Source organism: Balaenoptera musculus, chromosome 3 (genome assembly GCF_009873245.2).
Source record: "Balaenoptera musculus isolate JJ_BM4_2016_0621 chromosome 3, mBalMus1.pri.v3, whole genome shotgun sequence".
Lineage (NCBI taxonomy): Eukaryota > Metazoa > Chordata > Mammalia > Artiodactyla > Balaenopteridae > Balaenoptera > Balaenoptera musculus.
Genome location: NC_045787.1, coordinates 167453726 through 167470546, shown reverse-complemented (window position 1 = coordinate 167470546; position 16821 = coordinate 167453726). Strand labels below are relative to the sequence as shown.

The window sequence follows — 16821 nt, the reverse complement described above, 5'->3', positions numbered from 1 at the left end:
TGCCCCCCCAGGAGATTCGAGTCAGGGTCCGTCCAGGGCCACGCAGTCGGGGTGCTCACGGGCCTTTAGGGTGAGCGTCTTTCAGGTGTCCTCTGCTTGGAGAGCCTCCTTTCAAATCCTGCTCTGCAGAGACTTGAGGGTGTTAGGCCGTGGTGCTTTGCTGAGGGATTTTTCCAGAAGCTTCGGGTTCCAGACCAGTGACCTTCTGTTCATGCGCCTTTCCAGAACCCGCGTAGCATGTGCCTGGGAAAGTGCGGTTCACATGTGTGAGCCAGGTGTCGGGAGCGTCTGCCGGCTCCTCCCCAGTGTCCAGATGTCACACGGCAGAGCCCGTGGGGACAGGACTGAGCCCGAGGCTCTCCCCTGAGAGCGGAGGGCTGAGGAGTGGTCCGTTCACCCCACAGCCTGGTTAGGGAGGCGATTCTCCAACAGACTTGGGGCGAGGGAGCCGGTCCAGGGTCACTGCGCTTTCCCCCAGGAGGAAACTCAGGCTTTTCTGCAGTGAGGAGGCATCAGCCACGTAGTTAAAGAGCAGCTCGGGGTCCCAGATCCCTCACCCCACAACCCGTTTCCCTGCAAGAACATCCCGCATCCTGGAGGCGTGGGCCCTCTTCTCCTTTTCTTTTTTTTTTTTTTAAATATTTATTTATTTATTTGGTTGCGCCGGGTCTTAGTTGCGGCAGGCGGGCTCCTTAGTTGTGGCGTGCGAACTCTTAGTTGCAGCGTGCGTGTGGGATCTTAGTTCCCCGATCAGGGATTGAACCCAGGCCCCCTACGTTGGGAGCGTGGAGTCTTAACCACTGTGCCACCAGGGAAGTCCCCCTCTCTTCTTTTTATTTTTTGCATTTCTAGCCTTGAGTGTTTTAGTTCATCACCTGACTCCTCAGATTTCTCACTGGGAATCTAACAAAACCGTCGACTGGCAGGCTGAGCCCAGCACCCTGTTGTCACGCCAGGCACCCGTGGCATTGTGACTGAAGAGCTGTGTCTTCCGGGAGGGGGCTCGTCCCCATTTACCTCTAAATAAGGGTCCTGCTGGCACTGCTGACATGGGGGCCGGGTCACCCTCTGGGGGCCCGTCCTGGGTGCTGTGGGGTGTGGAGCAGCCTCCCTGCCCCCACCCCCTCGATGCCAGGAGCCCCCCCCAGTCCTGACAACCACAGACGTCCCCAGACGTGGCCCAGTGTCCCCCGCGGGGCGGGACTGCCCGGGTGAGGAGCGCTGACTTTCTCATCGTCGCGGCTGTCGTTGTTACTGATTTATGTGGGTGGGCACCCCCATGCGTGCTAGTCGTGGGTGGGCAGCACCCTTTTTAGCAGGCAACTGGAGAGTCAGTGTTTTCATCGCCAAGCAAAACATTCCTTTGCACCCATGTGACAGCGGGATCCTGGGGATGGTGAGTGGACTTAGCCGCTCCCGAGCTGTCGGCAAACTCGGGCCTCAGCGCCGTGTGCTTCCCTGGTGGCCCTGAGCCGGGAGAGGGTTTGGCTGCCCCAGGGTGCGTGGCTGATGCCGAAAGCGGGTTGGTTTAGTTCCTTTTCCCAGAGCTGTTGGGTGAGTGGCCCACTGGACGCCCTGGAAGGAGGTTCGGGGCTTGCAGATACCCGCCCGGGCCCGTGGGGCTTGCGCAGAGGTCACCCCCGACCGGCGGAGAGGAAACGTGGAGGGGGAGGTCCATCCCCATCCGCGGCGCCCTCCGTGTCCCCTCCTGGGGTGGGGCGGGTGGGCCGGGGTGCTGCCACCTGCTGGGGGAGGGGCGTGGTGGCGCCTGCTGGGGCGGGGGCTGCAGTGTGACCTCAGGCCTCCTCCCACTTGGAATGGTCAGCCCCCCACTGCCCACCCCCCACCTCCTGCCTCTGGGCGGCTCACCCAGCCCCGCTTTACCCTTGTTACTGTCTTACAACTTCCTTTTTCTCGCCGGGATTTATCACCTGCGTCCTCCAGTCAGGACTCAGGCCCTCGCCTGAGTCCTTTGTGTCCCCATGTCTCCCCAGCACCTAGAGCTGCGATCGCCCCCAGTAGGTGTCACTGGAGCAGGGGTGCTGGAATGAGTGTGCACTGCGGCCCTGGGGCCTCCGCTCTGGGGCCTCGTCTGCGCGGAGTCCCGAGATGGGCACGTGGTGGCCAGAGGGCGCGGTAGCAGAGCCCCCGGGACACAGCGAGTGCATCCCAGGCCGAGGGGCGCACACAGCCCAGCCCGCCCACGTCTGCTCACTCTGTGACCGCGCACGTCCTCTGGGGCCGCTCCCACCTCTCCAGGCCCTGACCCCGTGCAGAGGCAGGCACAGCCCCCAACCCTGCCGGGTGGTGCCCAGTTAGGCCTGGCCCCGGGTCTCCTGGGAGCTCGGTGACATGGACAGGGGGTGCTAGGTGCCCCCAGGCTCTCCCTGCCCCGCACCCGGTCCCGAGCGGCCGAGCCCAGGGGAGGCGCCGCTGACCACCCTCCCGCTCCGTCTCGCAGATCATCCCCCCGAAGGAGTGGAAGCCGCGGCAGACGTACGATGACATTGACGACGTGGTCATCCCGGCGCCCATCCAGCAGGTGGTGACGGGCCAGTCGGGCCTCTTCACGCAGTATAACATCCAGAAGAAGGCCATGACGGTTGGGGAGTACCGGCGCCTGGCCAATAGCGAGAAGTACGCGGGCCTGGGCGGCGTGGCGGGTGAAACCCCAGCTCGGGGTGTGGAGGGCGGGGCGCACGCAGCCCCCACAAAGCCCGCTCTGTGTGCCCTGGGTGGGCCTCAGCACCCCCGGTTCACAGTCCCCCGGTTCTTAGGGGCGAAATCCAGACCCTCACCCGACCCAGGACCGCGCCGTCCACCTCACGCTGCCCTGAGCACTGGCTGCGGGGCCGGCCCTTCAGGGCCTGCCCGTGTCCCCTGTCCTTGGAGTGCCACCCCCCTCCCCCAGGACGTCTCGGCTCTGACAGCACCTCCCCAGAGAGGGTCTCCCTGGCACGTCTCCCCAGGTGCCTGGTTTGCCATGGCACACTCGGGCATGCACACACACTCCCGGGAGCTCACGGGCGCGTCGTGGGCACTCATGGCACGTGGGCACGCTCCCTGGCACACAGCGCCACTGTTCACTCCCCCTTTCCTGCGTAGCTCCCAGCCCCCGTCAGTCGCTGAAATCGTCTGTGCGTCTCTGGCAGTCTCTTTGCTCTCAAACAAGCGTCCTGTGAGGGCAGGCGTTGTCTGTCCCTTCATGCGCTGTCCCTGGCCACCACGGTGCCTGTCGGTGTCTGCAGGGCGGTAGGAGGACAAGAACCGTCAAAACCCAGGTCCCTTCTCCGGCTCCCGTGGCCCTGGTGTGTGGTCTGACCTGGGGACCCCGGGCCCCGAGAGCTGGCGAGACGGGACCCCTGGGCACCGTTCCAGGCAGGACTGCCCCCCCGCCGTCCATCCACGTCACCGCCTGGCAGTCACCACAGCTCATCCGTGGGCTCCGGGGCCGCGCCCTCCCCGGGAGGGCGGGCGTCTGAGCAGAGCCCCTCCCTCGGTGTGTCTGGCAGGTGCCCTGAGCCCCACACGCTCGGTTTGTCCCCAGGTACTGCACCCCCCGGCACCAGGACTTCGATGACCTGGAGCGCAAGTACTGGAAGAACCTCACCTTCGTGTCGCCCATCTATGGGGCTGACATCAGTGGCTCCTTGTACGATGACGTAAGTACTGAGGCTCCAGGCGTCCCGGCGGATGTGGAGGTGGAGGGGGGCGAGCGGGCTCCACCTTGCACCACGGAGGCTGGGATGACACGGAAAGCGCCACGGGGCCTTCTGTTTGGGCTCTGGTCGCAGGCACGTGCCAGCTTAGGATGAAAGGAAGAAGCCAGAGGTTTGCAGAATCTTCCCTGCCAGGTCATAGTGCTGCCCCTGGCCTGATCCCACGCTCGGCCGCTGACCTCGCGGCCCGGCCACAAAGCGGTTCTAAAAAGATGACATCGAGCATTCCGTCCCTTCTCCCAGGGGCTTCTGTAAATTCTCGGTTGTTGGAGTGCTCTTCTTTTCAAGTTTCTATCACTCCATCTTCCTGCAAACCTGGGAGCCCGAGTTCTCAGCCGTCCGGGCCACCCCTGGGTCCACTCACGCCCAGTGCCTGCGCTGGGCTGGGAGGGCCCTGCTCCTCGGCCTTTGGGCCTCTGCTGCCCGCGGCCTGTCCAGGGGCGAGACAGGCCCCGGTCGAGGCTTGATGCCGAGGCCCCCGAGGGTGCTGGTGTCAAGCAGAGGGAGGTTTGAGTGGGATCGTGTTTTGGGGGGGACAATTTATAAATATGGGACCTCGGATAACCCTGGGATGAACCTACCGGGGTTAATTTCAAAGCTCCGAAGCCTGACTGTCTCCTGGGTGTGTTCCGCACGGGGTACCCTGGGCTAGGATTGGCCCTCTCCACTCCCCGGGGGCCCCCTCTGCCTCCCTGCATGCTCCCTTCCCCCCGGTCGTTCCTCTGAAGGTCATCTCAGGGGAAGACTCTTGTCCACTCAGCCCTTCTCCCCTGAGGACAGCTGCCACCTGCTCCTGGGTAGCGGGGAGGTGGGGGCGGGAATGAAGTCCCCTCCTGGGAAGGGCTGGGACCCTCCTTGGCGCCCAGGGGAGGAGCCTGTTAGAACAGGCGGCTTGTGATTCCCAAAAGGCGTGGGAAACACACGACTGCCGCTCAGGTCCCAGCACGAATCGCTGCCAGTGTTTCACTTTGCCGGCTTCACGGAGCCCAGCCGACCTGGGCCCGGACCTTCCACTAGTGGGTCTGCTTTGTGGTGCCTAGGGCGTTAGTTTGTTACCTGGAAGATGCAGGTCAAGCTCGAAGTGAGCTCACCCACTGCCTCCAGAACCACAGGCAGACGCCCTCGCCCCGGGGGTCCAGACCGAGTTTGCCCCTGTCCTGCTTCCTCCTTCCTGGGCCTCGGTTTCCCCATCAATACCATGGGGTCCGGCGGGCGCATGGCAGTCCTTCAGTGGGCGTGTCCCGGACCCTGAGCTCACACTCTTGGCCTTGATCCCAAAGGGTCAGATGACCTGCAAGGCCAGGCCTTCTCCCAGCGAGCACGCAGCCCATGGGAGCAGGGCTGCGCCTGCTCGGAGGACGCGGCCCCAGAGGCCCTGTCACACGCGCTGCATCCCAGGCCCCTAACCGTCAACTCCCGCCGGCACCCGCACCCGGGCGCACCTCGCCCATCTCCGGGCCGCGCACCTTTGAATGCCAGGATTGGTCACCTTGTTCGTGGCGGGTTTTGTGGTTACACAGGTGTGTTTTAGCACCGTGGGCCAGGTCGCCCTTGGGCCAGTGCAGAAGTTCCTGGGTCGGATTGACGGGGGCCTGGCGGGGCTGTGGCCCCAGGGCTTCCTGGGGCCCGTTGGGGCCTGTCTACTGCTCCCCCTGCTTCTCTGCTTTCTTCGAGGGCCTCCAGGCCCGGGGAGAGGGGCCCAACCTCCAGGGCCCCCATTTCCCACGCCAGGCCGCCGAGGCCTGGACCACCCTCCCTGGCAGCCCAGGATCCGTGCTGGGCCTCCACCCCTCTCCGGTTTCATTGTGTTCGCGGCTCCTCCTGGAAGCTGCTCGGGCAGGAGGACCGCAGTGGGTGTCCCCGGGGCCACGTCTGGTCTCTGAACACAAGGAGGGCTGTTTCCCCTGGGCCTCTGCAGGCAGGGCCTGGGGCGGTCCCGGGCAGGAAGGTACCTCTGTTCTTTTTTTTTTTTTTTTAATTTAATTTTATTTATTTATTTTTGGCTGCGTTGGGTCGTCGTTGCTGTGCGCGGGCTTTCTCTAGTTGGCGGTGAGCGGGGGCTACTCTTCATTGCGGTGCACGGGCTTCTCATTGCGGTGGCTTCTCTTGTTGCGGAGCATGGGCTCTAGGTGCGCAGCCTTCAGCAGTTGCAGCGTGCGGGCTCAGTAGTTGCGGCTCGCGGGCTCTGGAGCACAGACTCAGTAGTTGTGGTGCACTGGCTTAGTTGCCCCGAGGCTTGTGGGATCTTCCCGGACCAGGGCTCGAACCCGTGTCCCCTGCATTTTCAGGCGGATTCTTAACCCCTGTGCCACCAGGGAAGTCCCGCACCTCTGTTCTTTAAACACCACATTTAGTCCTTAGAACAACCGGGCGATTTCCCCCCAACTCCAAGTGGGGACGTCAAGGCTCCGTGGCTGGGAACCTTGCCGAGTCCCACTCTCTGTGTCCAGTCCCAAGCAGGTGTTAGAATCTAGGCTGTCTGACTTGTGGCCCCAGCTGGCTATGTCCTGTGACCTCGGCCAGCTGTCGACTTGGCCACAGTGTGGACCTTGGTGCCTGGGGGTTGGTGTTGCCCAGCTCCTCCCGCCAGCCCAATCCCAGCTTGCGGCTCTGCTGCTCGGTTTATGGATTGTGACTTCTTGGAAGGGAATTTGACCCCAGCAGCTGATGGGATGGAATAACTGAAGTTCATGTGCTCGTGTACAGGTAGGTGTGAAGTCAGACGCCTGATTGTCAAATGACCTGTCCTTTTCCATGTAGAGTTTTGGAAAGTTAGTGCTAGTTGGATTGGTTTATTTATTTGTTGATTATCAGACTTACTGTTTTTTTTTTTTTAAGCATTATTGAGGTATAATTCACATACCACACAGTTTGCCCATTTAAAGCATGTAATTCAGTATTTTTTTGTATATTCACAGAGTTGTGCAGCCATCACCACAGTCAATTTTAGGACATTCTTATCATTCCCAAAAGAAGCCCCATCCCCATTAGCAGTCACTCCCATCCCCCTCCTCAGTCCCTGACAATGACGAACCCACGTCTGTCTCTGTGGACTTGCCTGTTCTGGACGTTTCATATGAGTGGAATCACACACTGTGTGTCCTTCTGTGTCTGGCTTTCTTACTGAGCATCGTGTCCTCAGGGTCCACCACATTGTAGTGAGTATCAGTGCTTCTCTCCTTTTCATGGCCAAATAATATTCCACTGTATAGATGGACCATCTATTCTTTATCCATTCACCAGTTGATGGACATTTAGATCGTTTCCACTTTATAGCTATTAGGAATAATGTTGCTCTGAATATTCACATACAAGTCTGTGTGTGGACATGTGTTTTCATTTCTTTTGGGCAGCTAGCTACCCAGGGGTGAATTGCAGGTCACATGGTAACTCCATGTTTAACTTTTTGAGGACCTGCCAGAGTTTTTTCCAAAGCAGCTGCCCATTTCCCATTTCCACCAGGTGAGCATGAGGGTTCTGATTTCTCCATATCCTCACCCACGCTTGTTATCTTCTGTATTTTTTATTTTAGCCATCCTGGTGGGTGTGAAGTAGTATCTCATTGTAGCTTTGATTTGCATTTCCTGGTGGTAATGATGTTGAGGGTCTTTTCATGTGCTGATTGACCATTTGTGTATCTTCTTTGGAGAAATGTCTATTCAGATCTTTTGCCCATATTTAATTGGGTTATTTGTCTTCTCATTATTGAGTTGTAAGAATTCTTCATGCATTCAGGATGCAAGTCCCTCACTTGATAAATGATTTGTGAGTATTTTCTCCCGTTCTGTGGGTTGTCTTTTTACCTTCTTGGCTGTGTTCTTTGAAGCGCGGCAGTTTTTATTTTAATAAAGTCCAATTTTTATGTTATTATTATTTTTTATTTCTTGTGCTTTGGGTGTCTTATTTAAGAATCCTTTGCCAATTCCAAGGTCGTGAAGATTTGCCCCTATGTTTTCTTTGAAGAATTTTATAATTTTGGCTCTTACATTTAGGTCTGTGATCCATTTTGAGTTCGTTTTTATATATGGTATAAAGAGGGAGTCCAAATTCATTGTTTTTCATGTGGACAACCAGTTGTTCCAACACTATTTATTGAAAAGACTATTCTTTCCCCCACTGTGTAGTCTTGGTGCTAGGTGGGATCCTGAATAATAATAGTAATAATAATAATTGTTGTTATTGTTTTAAATAGGTATCTTTTTTTAGGGCAGTTTCAGATTCACGGCGCAATCGAGAGGAGGGTACAGAGAGCTCCCACACGCGCTCTGCTCCCCTACGCCCTCAGCCTCGCGCTCTGTCAGCGTTCCCCACCAGAGCCGTGCGTTTGCTACATTGACGCCTTGTCCGTGTGTTTGTTACATTGAGTCCCTTGTCTGGGCCTCTGATCCCAGGGTCCGTAGTTGACATTCAGGTTCACTCTTGGTGTCATACATTCTACGGCTTTGGACACATGTATAACGGCAAGTATCCGCCATTATGGTGTCATACAGAATAGTGTCGTTGCCCTAAAAATAGCCTCTGTGCTCCGGCTGTTCATCACTCCACTTCCCCCAAGCCCTGGCAGCCACTGATCTTTTTACTGTCTCCATAGTTTTGCCTTTTTCCAGAATGTCCTATAATTGGAATCATGCAGTATATAATCTTTTTCAGATTGGCTTTTTCCACTTAGTCATATGTAACATCTTATGGAAAAACCCGAACGAACTTTTTGGCCAACCCAGTATTTACGGGTCCTCCGTGTCTTGTCATGGCTTGACAGCTCATGTCTTTTTAGATCTGAATAACATTCCATTGTCTGGATATATCATGGTTTATCTATCCATTCACCTACTGAAGGACATCTTGGTTGCTTCCAAGATTGGGCAATTACGAATAAGGCTGCTGTAAACAGCCGTTGCAGATTTTTGTGTGGACATAAGTTTTCGTTCGACTCCTTTGGGTAAATACCAAGGAGCGTAATTGCTGCAGCGTATGGTAAGACTATGTTTAGTTTTGTAACCTGCCTTCCGGAGTGGCTGGACCACTTTGCATTCCCACCAGCAGTGAATGAGAGTTCCTGTTACTCCACATCCTCGCCAGCATCTGGTGTTGTCAGCGTTCTGGATTTTGTCCGTTCTTATCTGTGTGTGGTGGTACCTCACTGTGGTTTCGATATGCATTTCCCTGATGATGTGGGGCACCTTTTCATGTGCTGATTTGCCGTCAGTGTATCATCCTGGGTGAAGTGTCGGTTCAGGTCTTTGGCCCAGTTTTTATGTGGATTGTTTGCTTTCTCGTTGAGTTTTAAGCGTTCTTTGTATATTTTGGATAACAGTTGTTTATGTTTTACAAATATTTTCTCCAAGTCTGTGGCTTATATTCTCATTCTCTTGAGGACCCAAAATTTTGTTTTTAAATAAAAATTCAAGAATTGGAGGCTCGTCCCTTGAGAACCTCTGGGTTTGCTCTCACGTGCTGCCGACAGTTGTAGTGATGGCCCCGTGAAGGGCTCCGAGGCCCAGTGCAGGCTCAGCGGGGCCGAGGCAGAGCTCAGTGGGTGAGCCTGCCCTGGGTTCTGGAAGAGGATTTGGGGCTTTGGCGCCGTGTGTTTGCCGTGCCTGACCTAGTACAACAGTCTCCTTGTACTGAGGGGAAACTGAGGCCCAGAGCAGAGAATGACTTGGCCCATGATGAGTTATCGCCCAGCTTAGTCTAGACCCCGGGTCCCCTGTCCAGGTGGGCTGGGTGAGGGTGGGTGGCAAATGGACAGGGCTTTGGGGAGACGACTGGTTGCTGGTGCCCCCAGTCTTGGGCATCTTCCACTTGAGGCGACCCTGGGCTTCTCGTGCTCGCGGTGGGGGTCTGATCGTGGCCCTCCTCCGTGTCCTGGGCTCTGGCCACAGGTCGTCTTGCAAAGACCGACCTGCCAAGTCGGGCTTAGAACATGGACGCAGTGGGTGGCACTGGTGGATCTGGGGCATGAAGGAACGCTGCCGTGCACTCAGCATCTCAGCAGCCCCGAGGCTTCCCCGGGGACTGGACGTCAACGAAAGCATGTTTTACGAGCTCTCACGACAAGACGGGGTTTGTTTGCTTGTGGCGTTAGGAATAGACGAGGCTGGTGGGTGGGGATCCCTCCCTCGTTTGCCTGGCTCTGAGTGCCGTCCCCGTCTCCGCTGTGGGAAGGTGCGGGGAGGCCTGTCTGGCACGTCGCTGGGAGCCCCGCTCCCGTTCTTCCTCTTTCTGTGTCACTGACTTCAAGGCACGTGAATTATTCACCACCAACCGTGGCCGCAGCGTGGCCTTCCCCGCCCATGATTCACGCACAGCTCAACGTGGGATCCAGGCGAAGCCTCGCCTGACCCCCTGGCCCGGGGCAGGGGGCCTGTGTCTGTGGGGTGTGCGCAGCCCAGGGTGGGTTTTGGACCCTGGGGTGGGCGAGGCTCGGAAGCAGGCAGGTGTGGGGCAGAATGCTGTTTGGGCCCTGGGCAGGGGTCCCACCGCGGCCCGGGCTCGGAGGGAATGACGCAGGTGTCTCACTGCTGGCGTCTGGGGGCAAGTGACAGTGGGAGAGGCTGGGTGCCCGGGGTGGCCGGCAGGCTGACCGTGTGCTCGCCACCGTGCAGGACGTGGCCCAGTGGAACATCGGGAACCTGCGGACCATCCTGGACATGGTGGAGCGCGAGTGCGGCACCATCATCGAGGGCGTCAACACCCCCTACCTGTACTTCGGCATGTGGAAGACCACCTTCGCCTGGCACACGGAGGACATGGACCTGTACAGCATCAACTACCTGCACTTCGGGGAGCCCAAGTCCTGGTGAGGGGCGGCCGCAGCCCCGCCGGCTGCTGCTGAGGGAGGCGGGGCTGCCTGATGGGCGGTGGTAGGGGGGGAAGGCCTTGCACGTGGCTCCTGGGGCTGCACCTGGGGCTGTTGGGCGGGGCAGGCAGGGGTCGGGGTGGGGGCTCCGCCAGCCCAGCCCCCTCTAGATGAGGGCACGCACGCCCCCCAGAAACGTGCTTCCAGATCCCCGGAGCTTGCAGTTTGCGCTCAGAGCACCTTACACTGAACATGGCTGCTGCCAGGCTTCCGGTAGCGCCTCCCAGGGCCGCGCTGTGCTGCGGGCTTTGGGGCCGCGGGCCTGGGGAGCGGGCGGCCTTGTGCCTGAGCCTCCCCTCGCCTCCCTCTTGACCTCCAGATTGGGGGGTGGGGTTAGCTGTTTGCAGGGTGGGGGCGGGCATGCTGGGCCCTGCAGGGCACTCTGTGAGCAACGGGCCCCCCAGGCTGGGTCAGATCGCCAGTGCGGTCATGTTCTGGAATCTCCCAGCTGAGCACTCCCCTGACACGCAGCTTCTGCCAGGGGGCCGGCAGGAGGCCGTCTTTGTTCGCTGTGTTTCCAGCAGAGACTTCTGAGGTGGGGGCTTCACATCGCCCTGCCTCTCCCCAGCTGTTAGAAGGTTCTGTTGTCACAATAATCATCGCGGCTCAGAGGGGAGCAGGAGGGGAGCAGGAGCTGGGGGGCAGAGAGAGGCGCTCAGGAGCTCAGCCAGTGAACCCCTCACCTTTGTATTGGGGGGGCACCCAGCAGGGACCCAGGCGGACCCTGGCGGACCCTGGCCAAGGCGCCCCTACCTTGTCCCAACAGAGAGCTGAGCCCCACGTGGCTGAGCCTGTGCCTGCCGACCTGGGGGAGGGCCCCCTACCCCCTTAAGTCAACAGGGACATTCTGGGGCCCTTTGCTGAGGGGCGGGAGCAGGCCCTCTGAGCAGCGGACCTGGGTGGGAAACCAGGTCTCCCTGTCAGCCATCGGCCCTGTGACCACCCTCTCCTCGCCTCTGCCGTGGACCGAGTGAAGCCCCTGCCCCGCTGTCTGGCAGCGGTTCCCACTCAGACGGGCAGGGAAGGCTGGGGACACGTGTGAGTTTCCCAGGGCTGCTGTAACAAAGGACTGCAGATCTGGAGGCTTTAACTCAGCTCACATTTGTTCTCTGACAGTTCTGGAGCCAGGAGGCTGACTCTGCCTCACGGGGCTAAATCCAGGTGTGGGCAGGGCTGGTCCTTCCGGAGGTTCGGTTCCGCCTTTTCCAGCGTCTAGAGGCGCCGCATCCCTGGCTCGCGGCCCCTCCTCCATCCTCACAGCCAGCAGCGCAGCATCTCCCGCCTCTCTCTGCCTCTGACCCTCCCGCCTCCCTCTTATGGGGGACCCTGTGATGACACTGGGCCCCCCGGGGAATCCAGGGTCATCCCTGTCTCAGGGACCTTAACTTAATCGCTCCTGCAAAGTCCCCTTTGCCACGTGAGGTGATATGTCCATAGGTGTCGGGATTAGGCCGTGGCCATCTTTGGGGCCATTATTCTGCTGGCCACAGGCCCTGTGGCCTTCGTGTGGTGCTACTTTGTGTGTTTGCTGGGATCCTGTTACAATTCCATGGGCTTCCTGTTATCAATCCACTCCTCTCCTTTTGTGGCCTTCTGTGACTTTACGTGAGCCCTTGATCATTGGAACCTCCGGGTGGGGAGGAATTTTCCTTTTGGGAAAGATTTGGAGAGAGATTGATGTATTTGGTGATGGTGGCTGAACAAAGGCCTGAGCCTCACACCTGCAGTGTGGTCCTGCGCACCGAGCGGAGGGGTTTCCTGGTCAGGGTGCCGTCCCCGAGCTGCCCAGGAGGCCCCAGTGACTGCGTGGCCGCCCCGTGCCCCCCGACTCCCCACGGCAAGGCTAGGCCAGGATGCATGGAGGCCCCAGTCCAGGCCTGGCGGGAGGGGCCCTTGCTCTGTGCCAGGCCCGCACCTGTGGGGTGCAGTGGACCTGCCCCTTCCCTGGGGGCTCTGCCCACCGCTCTGCACAGCGGCGTCCTCCCCGTGCGCCTGGCGGGCTGAGTGCAGATGAGCGGCCTTCGGGCTCCCCGTGCAGATAGATCCGCAGGCTGGGGCTGCATGCGTGCGTGTGAGTGTGTGCGTGTGTGTGTGTGTCCGAGGGGGTGTGTGTGAGTGTGTGTTTCTGCGTATATGTGAGTATGTGTGTGTGTTTGTGTGTATATTTGTGTTTGTGTGTATATGTGTGTATACAAATGAGTGTATACGAGTGTATGTGTGAGTGTATACACATGGGTGTGTGTGTCAGTGTGAGTATGCATATGAGTGTATGTATGTGTGTGTTGTGTAAGTGTGTGTATATGTGTCTCACGTACCTATGTGTGTGTTTGTTAAGTATCTGTGTGTGTGTTGTGTGTATGATGTATCTGTGTGGGTATGTTTGTCAGGTATCTCTATGTCTGTATTGTGTATATAAGTCTATGTATATGTGTGGATCAGGTACCAATGTGCAACGAGTGTCAGATATCTGTGTGTGTGTGTATTTGTCAGGTACGTGTGTGTGTGTGTGTGTGTGTGTGTGTGTGCGCACGCACACGCTCTGCTGGGCCCAGCTCACTGGCCTGGGCCGTGTCTCATGGGGTGGGGTGGTGGCGGGAGGGACATCTGCCCGGGTCTCTGAGTGGCCGTGTTCCAGTCCTGCCCCAGCGCGGCTCCCCCACGGGCCGCTAGATGGCGCTCCCGCCCTTCCCTCTGGCTTGGCTCTGTGCGCTGCTGGAGATTTCCCAGGTTCTTTCATCCTTTTATAGACTCCTCAGACCGGCAGTGGCAGTGATATTCCGAAGGCCCCCTGGAGACAGCAGCAGGAGGAGAGGGAGCCTCTGCCCTTGGGCGGTGGGAACTCTTAGCCCTGGGTTTGGTCAGGGTCTCCCAGCCAGAGGGGTCCGAAGGGGAGAAAACCCACTTCTTCCTTTAAAAAAAAAAAAAAGAAAGAAAGAAAGAGTAAGCAAGCAGCCGCTGCTGGGTCCCCGCACTTGCTGGGCAAGGAAGGTTGAGCTTTCAGACGCAGGCCTGCCTGGGGATGGGGAGGCCTCAGGAGACTGGGGCCCTAGTGTGTTCTCTGGGGACATGTGGCCTGGGGGGGCAGGGAGGAGTGAGCGGCTGGGGGCCTCTGAGAAGCGGCTGGGATCGAGGGCGGATGGAAGACAGTGGGACTGGGTTTGAGGAATGTCCCCCAGAGAGAGGATGCTGGGAGCATGAGGGCCAGCGGCCCCCGGGTGACAGGGCCGACGGCTTGCTCCCCTCGCTTGCCTGTCCCCCAGGACAGCCCCCAGCACCCCTGCCACCTGAGCTGCACCCCTGGTTTGCTCGGGTGGTCCCTGCTGTCCACCCACTGCCCGCCTCCCCCTACCCCACAGCCCGATTCCTGAGAGTGCTGGGGAAGCAGCCAGAGGGGTCACGTTGGCCACAGTGGTGTTTCCTTACGGGAAGAACATTCCGGAAGGCACTTGACCTGGATCTCGGTTCCTGGTCCTGAAGGGGTGGGATTGCACGTGGGGGTCCCTCACGCTGCCCGAGTGTGGCCGCGCGAGCTCTGCGCCACCTGCCCTGTTGTCCCACCCCCGGTGCCCGGCCAGCTCAGCTGAGCCACCATGCTGGAGCCCTTCATGCTCGCTCCCCGGGACTGGGGTGGGGACCCCAGATGTTGGCAGGACACCTCATGCTCGTCCTTCAGAGTGACCACATGCTGGCCGTGTCTGAAGTTGGTGTCAGTCTTTCCCTGCCAGACTCGGACCCCATGAGGGCAGGGCCCTCGGTGTCCCTCCCCCCCACCCAATGTCCCTATCCCCAGCAGTGGCCTGGCACGGGGCGGGGATGGACGCTGTCAGAAGACCTGGGTTCTGGGAGCACAGCGACCCCATAGCCCCTGGGAGCCCCCGTGCACGGAGGTTTACGTCGTGTGGAGGCCGCACTCCCTCTTGGGTCAACGTGGACCTCTGCAGGGGTGGGGTGCGGGGGCTGGTGAGGTGTCCTCTTGTCCCTGGGCTGGGGGTTCAGGGAGCCACTCAGGATCCCCGGGAGGGTGGTGCCCCTGCTCCCTGCCTTCCCCTGGGCCCTGGGGGGCGGGGTTCTCCTGCAGATCTGTTCCCACGTCTGTCTCCCAAATCACACCGTGCTCTTGCGTCTGCAGTAGCTTGATCGCAACCGTTCCGGGTTATTTCAGTAGCACTTTGTTTTTTGAAAGTGTCGACTTAGGTTTACGGCGTCTTTTGGAGCCTTTCTGGGTCTGTTGCTACTTTGGTGGTGTGATTTGTGTGTCAGAGTGACGCGCACAGCCTGGTGTCGATAAAAGCATGGAATTTGCTCCGAAAGGCCGGCATTGTGCGGCGCTCTCTGGCAGCGAGGCTAAGAATATCCGCAGCACGTGAGGGCTTCAGATCCCTTTAGAGACGGGGGTTTAAAATAGACCCAGCCTTGCAGCGGCCCGGACGGTTGGCCATTGAGGCCAGGAGGTCGTGGGTCTGGGGAGGCCGGCAGAGCAGCTCCGCCTGGTTCAGGGTGCCTCCCCTCCCGCAGGGCTGGGCCTGGGTGCAGGGCACCGGGCTCAGCATCCAGAGCACCGCCTGGAGCCCGTGGGTGGTGCTGGGTCAGCCGTCCTGGGGCTGCTCCGTCTGCCGGTCCTCCCTCGATACCCACCCCTGGTACGGCCCCTTTGGGTCCCTGTGGGCAGCATGTCACCAGGAACTGTATCCATAGACGAGCGTGTGACACATCCACCTGGGATCGTTTCACGCTGTTGCCCAGACGCAGGGCTCCGTATCCACATGCAGCACCTGCCGTGTGCCCACATGCGGGTGGGTGGAGGACGTGCCACCAGAGGGCCCCAGGACGGGACAGACAGTGTTCCCTGCGGGGATTGTCTGGGCCGTGACCTCGGCCATCAGGCAGGTCCTGCAGTTGGTTTTCTCTCGGCTTCCCCAGCCCCTCCCGCCCTCTGGCTTCTGTTGGCCTGGGTGTCAGGTGCCCCAAGGCGGGGGCAGGGGAGAGGGTCTTTTGGATTGTGCTCCCACAAAGGGCACGGAGCCCCCCTGGCTCGTGGACAGTCCTGGGGTGTGATGGGCGGATCCCTGAGGGCAGTCGGTGGAGGGGCTGCTGGTGAGGGGGCCGGGGAGCCTTTCCCAGAGCTTTGCTCCCTCCGTGACCTTTAAGAAGCCTAAGCGCTGCACCAGGGTGCGTTGAGAATTTCTCCTTTTGATTCCGTGGCACCTACAGTTTTTCTTCGGCATTTGCACTCAGGGACTTTCACAGGAGAGGGAACGGGCAGCCTTTCTTTTGCTGCCGGGAAACTTGACGCCCAGCAGGCAGTCATCTCGGCCTGCACTTGGTACTCCGGAGGTGTGCCTGCGCGTCTGTGAGTGTGTGTGCATGTGTGGGCGTCGGTATGTGTGTGTGTGCGCACGTGCACGTTTGAGGGCATGTGCTCCCTGCCGTGGGGCACAGGAGGGACGTGAGCTGGTGTGCAGATGTGGCCCAGCTCCTGTGTTTCCTGCTCTCTCTCTGGCTGCAGCTTGGGAGAGAGGCTGGACGTGCTGGGCTCAGGATTCAGGGGTCTATTGCTCTTTCGGGGGCGGGGTGGGGCTGCTGGGCTGCTCCCTTCCCCCTTGACGGGCGCCCTCCCGGCCCCTCGGGACCTCCCTGCAGGCCCACCCCAGGCGGCTTCAGCCCACTGCCCAGACGCACCCCCTGTGGACGTTGATTAATCACCCCAGTGAGCCCCAGGGGACAGGCGCCTCCCGCCCTCCTCCCGGCCGCAGGCTCCCTGGCTCTGGCTACAGGTGACACTGCTGGACCACAATGCCGGGAGGCCGCCAGGGCCTCTGCTTTGTCCCCGGTGGCAGAATTGGGAATTCTGGTGATTGATGGAGCCGAGCAAAGCGACCGCAGGCAGCAGCTCCGAAAGCCCGTGGTGGAGGGCGCTGGTGACTCCCGGAGGAGGTCCCTGGGTGACCTCGTGGCTTCTGAGAGCCTGGCACGGCAGGGAGGGAGCAGGGGCCATTCCCTGACTCAGGAGCGGCCCCGCCTTGCCCCACGGTGGCGGGAGGGCTGGCTGGGCACCATCTGGAGTGGAGATTGGTAGGAGTGTGACGGCTGCACAGATTGGCTTTGGTAACTTAGCTTCCCAGCACTGCGCCCCGTCCCCGTACAGGATGCCAGAGTGAGATAGAGGCACTGCCTCCTTTCCTCCTGGGTCTCTGGGGAGAGAGAGGCGCCGCAGCTCAGCCAAGCAGCTTCTCTCAGCAGCTC

The 16821-nt window shown here is 59.6% G+C and overlaps 1 protein-coding gene across 6 annotated transcripts in view; it reads left to right on the top strand.

Annotated features, from left to right (window-relative positions):
- The window catches only part of KDM4B (lysine demethylase 4B), a 141054-nt gene that overhangs the window by 43483 nt on the left and 80750 nt on the right, over positions 1–16821 (top strand). For all 6 annotated transcript variants that reach the window (XM_036846843.1, XM_036846838.1, XM_036846839.1 and 3 more), the window contains exons 4-6: positions 2462–2637; positions 3548–3662; positions 10325–10518. In XM_036846843.1, the coding sequence (XP_036702738.1) occupies positions 2462–2637; positions 3548–3662; positions 10325–10518 (485 nt within the window). The remainder of the gene's footprint in view (positions 1–2461; positions 2638–3547; positions 3663–10324; positions 10519–16821) is intronic.